The sequence below is a fragment of the Pollachius pollachius genome (genome assembly GCF_949987615.1).
Source record: "Pollachius pollachius genome assembly, chromosome: 12".
NCBI classification, from domain to species: domain Eukaryota; kingdom Metazoa; phylum Chordata; class Actinopteri; order Gadiformes; family Gadidae; genus Pollachius; species Pollachius pollachius.
In genome coordinates, this window is record NC_136945.1 from 23,345,000 (window position 1) to 23,352,499 (window position 7,500).

The window sequence follows — 7,500 nt, forward strand, 5'->3', positions numbered from 1 at the left end:
TCTCTCTCTGTCCCTCTCTCGCTGCTTCCACATTCTGTCTAGCTTGCTGTATAATATTCATGCCACTCTTTCCTTTATTGCGGTATCGGCTTTTATGTTTGTGTCTATAAAATCAGTCTAGCAGCAGCAGCGTCTTCTGGTGGCTCAGTGGGAGATCCCAGATTGCTAGTCCTCTCAGCAGTCTCTCCCGGCCATATCGGCTAATATAATATATGCTAATGCACAGCGCGGCGCTCTCCTGCTTAAATGGTGTGTTTGCTTTCTTGCTCCGTTGCCACAGTAGGTGAAAGATTAGTTTAATCGATATTATATTGCTAATCTCTACTTTGTCTGACTTTTTTATGGCGGTGATGGTATTGAGTTAAAAACAACTTTATTGCACTGCAATCAGGCCGACTGCCAAACCCGTCTCCGAAGTGTTGTTTATTAGTGAATAATCTATTTGGTAATTGTTTTGGGCTGACACAAGGTGATAATATTCTCCTTGGTGTTTCTTCCACCTGGAGATCTTGTCGGAGGCCTTAGGCTAAACGATAATTATCTCCTCATTGTCCACCACTGTCCACTCCGTCTCCCGTCCATACGTTACACCTCCCATCCCCCTCCTGTCCTCGCTTTCACAAACCAACTCACTGAGAACAATGGATGCCTTTGTGAGATGATGATATTACAGACATTATCCATGAGAGGGAGAGCCAGACAGAGGGAGAGACAGACAGAGAGAGAGCGAGAGGATTCTTCCCATCAATGGTGTGATTGGCACTCTTCCTTTGAGGCGTCTACTTCAGCGTTCATGTGAGGACCTAATTGAGGACATTGTCTGAGCTCCTTGGTACGGCCGTAGATGGGCACTCCAGCACTATAGATGTGTCGCTCAGAGAGGCACCTCTGCTTTACATGATGATAGTAATTTCTGACAGACAGGCAGACGCTCTCTCTCTCTCCCTCTCTGTCTTGCTCTCGCTCTCTCTGTGTCTCTGTCTATCTCTCTCTTCCTCTGTGTCTCTCTCTCACTCTACACTGTCCATCTAACCATCTAATGTTCACTCTACAGAGAACATTAGATGGTTAAAAAGAGCACACAATGGTTCGAGGGATGAATTAAGAAGAGCTACGTAAACGTATTAACCTATAGTCTGTACATCCTCGTTTATTTCGTCAATCAGCCGTCACCTTTATCCAAAGCCCCTTCTATAAGTAGGGCAGGGACGCTAACGTAGCATGGCATAGCGCTTGGCGTTGCAGATAAACCTGAGATCGGAGGACTCCTCTGCCGCGCGCTGTTTATAAAGCATTATTCAGGTTGGATCCGCTCAGCCGGCAGTACGTTAGCAGAGCCTCCCAGTGTCTGTCGTAGGCTGCAGCTGCAGCAGCAGCCGACTATAAATAGCAGCGTGTTCCCCGACGGAGGCTGTGGTTAACCCGAGAGACGCTCCTGTAATCTGACCCCGATGATGAGGTGGTGGTGCTGGTATTGGTGGTGGTGGTGGTGGTGCTGGTATTGTTGGTGGTGGTGGTGTGGTGGTGGCCATGGAGGTGGTGGTGCTAGTGGTGCTGGTGGTGGTGGTGCATCATTAGCGGGAGATGGCGCAGCTGCCTGCCCCTAGGAGGACAGCAGGTCCTCTGCTGGACGACGGGGGTCCTATCCCAGGGCCCTCCCATCACGGGCCCCTGGCCTCTCCTTTAATGCCATTCAGCAGACTCTTTCATCCAGAGAGACGGAGGGACTTTGGTACATGCATGGGATGAAGGTGGTGGCAGCCATCTTGTTCTGAGGGATGCTGTGCCATTGTGGAAGTGGGAATCGGGATCCGACCTAGAACCTCTTTGACTGGGAGTCAAACACTTTACCACTAGACTAACCCCCCCCCCCCACGGTCTGGGCTCTCTCGGCCAACGCTCAGCGTGTCTTGCCGCTTCAGACATGTGTGCGGTGTGTGTGCGTGTGCTCGCGGTGTGTGTGTTTGCGGTGTGTGTGTGTGTATGTGGTGTGTGTGTTTGCGGTGTGTGTGTTTGCGGTGTGTGTGTGTGTGTGTGTGTGTGTGTGCGTGTGTGTGTTTGCAGTGTGTGTGTGTGTGCCAGCGCCGTGCGTCCTGGTGTCTCCAGATGGCGGAGGGGTTGGGAGGCTTTGGTGGCGCCCCCCCCCTTCGTCTGCGTGGCCTGGATTCAACAAAGCAGGGGGAGCAAAGCTCTCCTGCTTCCCCAACGGTGCTTTTTCTGCAATCAAAGAGCGTTCATCTTCCCTTCGGCCTCCCTGTTGTACAGCCATCTTGGCACAGTTTCCTTCTCTCCCTCCGCTCTGTTCTCTCTCTCTCCCCCCTCTCGTTATTCCTTCCTTTCTCATACTCTTTCTCCATCTTGATCTGTCTCTCGCTCTCTCTCTCTTTTCTCGATCTCTCTCTCTCGCGGGTGCGATTTCTCAATCTCTCTCTCTCTCTTTTTCTCTCGATCTCTCCCTCTTTTTGTCTCTCCCCCTCTTTTTCTTTCTCTCTGTCTCTGTCTCTGTCTGTCTCTGTATCTTTCTCTCTCTCTCTCTCTCTCTTTTTCTTTGTCTCCATCCCTATCTCCTTGCTTTCTTGATCTCTCTCTCTCTCTCTGTCTCTGTTCTTTTCCTCAGTCTCTCATTGGTAACACAAAGTGTGTGTTTGTGTGTGTGTCTGTGTATATGTGTGTGTGTGTGTGTGTGTGTGTGTGTGTGTGTGTGTGTAGGTTAAACGTTGTAGATGATGTGTGGCCAAACTCGGAGCCCTAAATTAATTATAACACCTGGGAATCCAGGTCTCAATTAGGATGTGGACTCGTTAGAAAGGGACTGACAGGGAGAGAGGAAGTTACAGAGAGGACCCATTAGACAGCACATCCTGCCCGTCTCTCCTTCCACCTGCCCCGGTGTCTGCCCTGGTGTCTTCGGGTTCCAACCCGGTTCTTGCTTGGCCAAAGGTCCAAAGGACCGAAGCATAGTCTGCTGAATATGACAAGAGTTGTAAAGAGTGTTAAATGAAACGAATAAAGTAAAAACGGATTTCAACTCACGCAGTAGATCCGGGGCAGTGGCGGGTGCATTAATAGTGAGGTTTATGAAGCTTTTCAGAACTCTTCAAGAGTCAACGGAGGTGGAATTTCCAAGGTGATACCTCCCTTCAGGGCCGAAGGTGCAGGCTCCTCTTCTCTCCGCTCTGGGCTTTGTGCGGGTAAAGTCTTCATCTGTTTCTGCGCAGACTATCTGGGACGCCACTGCAGGTAATGCCGAGCCACATTACCGCGGCCGTTGTCCCGGACTGTGGCTGTTTATGTGTTGCGCTTCAAGGGATTCGCGACTCACTGGGTTTGGGGTGGTGGCGGCCCGATGTACACAAAGCCTTCATCTTTATTGTTCAAACAAGGCTTTGTCACCTCGTCTTCGTCGTGATCCGTTTGCTCGATGCGGCTTGTGTTGTTGTAGGTGTTCGGCAATGAAAAGTTAGTCTTAAAAGTTGGTCTGGTCGATGCTGTCATTGGAGCCATGGTCTGATCGATGGTGTCAATGGATCCATGGTCTGATCGATGGTGTCAATGGATCCATGGTCTGATCGATGGTCTCGCCAAGGGAAGAAACTATCTGAGTCATACCGCAACTTCACAGTAACTGTGATTTAAGGGCCATACAAAGTCAATATTACATTCAAAACAAATTAGGCTCTTTAAATGGGGTGGAAATACGCTGGGAAAAATATTCAAAGAAATATATTGTGACAATTAATTAGAGTGGAAACCAATTGAGTCCATGAATTGTATTATTATCAGAGAGAAGGCCGCCCTTTCCATTAGTGCCTCGATGAGAGGCTGAAAGTCTACAGTGTTGAAAGTAAGCGACCTCTACACAAATACACTGCTGCTTTTGGTCTTCTTAGAGTGGGTATGGGGTATACGATAGGAATGGTCTTGTGTTCGCCCTCAGAAATGAGCGCTGGAGAGTTAATGACTTTTAATCGTCAATCACATTTTTAACTGTTCTTTAGCAGTTTTTATTTTGCAAGAACTTTCTAAGCGTTCTGAATGTTGTGTCTCGATAGTTAATGGATTTACAGGGGTGTGAATTTTTTAAAGATTTCAAATCATCAGTTGAATTCTGTCTTTTCTTTTTCCTCCAATACCTCTTAGCCAAGTGTAACGGCAACAGCAGGAGCTCAACCTGTATGTCATCATTAATGTATATTGCTACGCGTGTCGGAGACATGCCATCATTCAGACATGATACATGCTCTATCTCTCTCTCTCTGTCTCTCTGTCTCTCTCTCTCTTATATATATATATATATATATATATATATATAAACATGCAGAGCAGTCCTCGCTCTCTCTGGGGGGAACCTCTTAATTTGATGTATGTGCAAAAACGCTGTCAGAACCACGAGTTCCTCTTGACTCTTGATGGAATTTGTCCATTAACAGAAGTACAGCGATGACACCGGGCGGCAGGCCGGCCGAGGGGAAGGCCTCCATTTCAAACACGGCTTTGCTTTTAGTAGTTTAACCTTTCTTCTTGCCGCCTGTCCCTGTGAAGTTCGGAGCGACGCCATATCTCTGCGGTGCGTCCATGCCCATCAAATCGACATTTAAAGAGCACCAGATGGCCGCAATAATCCCAGGTCCGTCTGAAGGCTGCCAGAGACCAGCCTGGGTGAAGTGTACAGTGAACGTGTGGAGCTGGACCCCATGTCTCATGGCCAATGGCCGTCCTATGAGGACTCTTCAACATGGCAGCATGATGGGTTGGAAATGCCAAGATATTAAAATATAGAATATATACAACTTTTTCTCTTTCTTGTTCTTCAGGCTTTATGTTCATGTTCGTGTTCTTCCCCAGTTCAGCAAACAATCCCCATAGAAAATAGCGTATATTACACTCCAATACGTTTCCTCCTCTGCAGCTATTTTCTTAAGCCAACAACTAGCTAGCCCCTGCTTAATTAGCATGCTCTCATTAAATCGCATAACATCGCCTGCTTGTTTATGCTTCCACTTAAAATATTCGTTTAACAGCTTGAAATCTGATCGAATTCCGTCACCCTTACCTTTTTTATTTACCGCTGTTAATAACGGTACAGTGTTTGTATCGGAGGAGCAGCTACCGCTAATCCAGCCCAGGGGCGTTCGGTGTCGCCCCCCCTCACTCGCTCTGCGGTTGCTTCAGCGCTCTCAGCTCCCAGCACACAGAAGCACTTAGCAAAGAGCCTGGAGCTACCGGCCTCCCGTGGGGCCGCGGTTACACCGGTTAGCCCAGCCCCACCGTAGGCCTGGGGGGCACCGCGGTTACACCGGTTAGCCCAGCCCCACCGTAGGCCTGGGGGGCACCGCGGTTACACCGGTTAGCCCAGCCCCACCGTAGGCCTGGGGGGCATCGCGGTTACACCGGTTAGCCCAGCCCCACCGTAGGCCGCGGGGGGGCGGCTCTTCAATGGGGGGGTGGGGTGCGTGTTATGCGGGAAGGATTAATCCCGTGACACGATATAACCCCCCCCCCCGTTCTTCGGTAAACGGGGGGGGGGGGGGGGGAGCTCCTTTTGTGAAAAGCTGCATCTTCATTGTCGAAAAAAGGCGAAGAAGACGAAGAAGAAGGTTGTCTCCTCTGACCAGCCGACAATTCCCTCCTTCAAAGCGGGCATTATCGCTCCCATTAGAACCCTGTCAGCCTTCCCTCCACGTCTTTTAGGCTTTGGAGCAAAGGAGATATCACAGCCATTCACATGCTAAGTGACTTCCTTTCTGCGCTGAACGCCACGGTACTCGTTCTCCATTTACCCTGCTCACGTGAAGAAAGGAGAAACCGAAGGCGCAAACAGGGAGTGGTGCTTTGAATGTCCTCCCCCCCCCCCTCGCCTTCACAACCCCTTTCCCTCGCTAGCCCAGTGCCGACACAAGCCATTACCTCTGCAGAAAGCCAGCGGCCGTGCACACACACACACACACGCACAAGTACGCACACACACACACACACAGACACACACATACGGTACACCGTTCGGCGCCAGTCTTCATTAGGTCTTAACTGCAAACGTATACCTGAGCCGAAGTGACGCCTCGTGATCCCATCATCTGTAATATTCAGCCCCTCCCCGTACAGAACCCCACCACCACCTCCACCTCCACCACCTCCACCTCCACCTCCACCACCACCACCACCACCACCACCACCACCACCACCTCCACCTCCACTTCAACCACCTCCACCACCTCCACCACCACCACCACCACCAGCTCCACTTCAACCACCTCCACCACCACCACCACCACCACCACCTCCACCACACCACCACCACCACACCACCACCTCCACCACCACCACCACCACCACCACCTCCACCACCACCACCACCTCCACCACCACCACCACCACCAGCTCCACTTCAACCACCTCCACCACCTCCACCACCACCACCACCAGCTCCACTTCAACCACCTCCACCACCACCACCACCACCACCACCACCACCTCCACCACCTCCACCACCACCACCACCACCACCACCTCCACCACCACCACCACCACCACCACCACCACCACCAGCTCCACTTCAACCACCTCCACCACCACCCCCACCACCACCACCACCACCACCACCACCACCTCCACCACCTCCACCTCCACCACCACCACCACCACCACCACCACCACCTCCACCACCTCCACCACCACCACCACCACCACCACCACCACCACCACCAGCTCCACTTCAACCACCTCCACCACCACCCCCACCACCACCACCACCACCACCACCACCACCACCACCACCTCCACCACCTCCACCTCCACCACCACCACCACCACCACCACCACCACCACCTCCACCTCCACCACCACCACCACCACCACCACCAGCAGCTCCACTTCAACCACCTCCACCACCACCACCACCACCACCACCTCCACCACCTCCACCTCCACCACCACCACCACCACCACCACCACCAGCTCCACTTCAACCACCTCCACCACCACCACCACCACCACCACCTCCACCACCACCACCTCCACCACCACCACCACCACCACCACCACCCCCGCCCTTGGCGGTTTCAGAAGCGCTCATATCACGGGGGTCAAAGAGGCGCTACAGAATAATTGTAAAGCAGTGGCGTGCCGCCGGGCGGGTTTCATTACTCCGTCAGGAGCGGCTACGCACAGGAATGCTATGTAGGGAAAAAGGTGTGTGGGGGGGGGGGCGGTGATTCGTCCGTGCCATCCATCGTTAGAGTTTGTTCGTTATTAACGTCGTCTTCCTTTCCTCCATCCCTCTCCCCCCCCTCCAGGTTACCGATGGGGGCACCATCAAGCAGAAGATCTTCACCTACGACGCCATGTTCAACACCAACTACTCCCATATGGAAGACTACAGGCGCCGCGAGGACCTGGTCTACCAGTCCACCGTCCGGTAAGTGCCCCCCCCGCCCCTCGTTTAGCTCCTTCATTAGCGAGGCCACCCTACCGCGCTGCGTTGAGTTATGACCCGTCATCATC

General features: G+C 52.1%; 1 protein-coding gene across 1 annotated transcript in view; it reads left to right on the forward strand.

Annotated features, from left to right (window-relative positions):
* igsf21a (immunoglobin superfamily, member 21a) overlaps positions 1-7,500 on the forward strand; it is a gene marked incomplete at its 3' end in the record, with an annotated part of 177,274 nt that overhangs the window by 91,092 nt on the left and 78,682 nt on the right. The window contains 1 exon segment of the mRNA XM_079748715.1: positions 7,293-7,414. Coding sequence (XP_079604841.1) covers positions 7,293-7,414 — 122 coding nt within the window.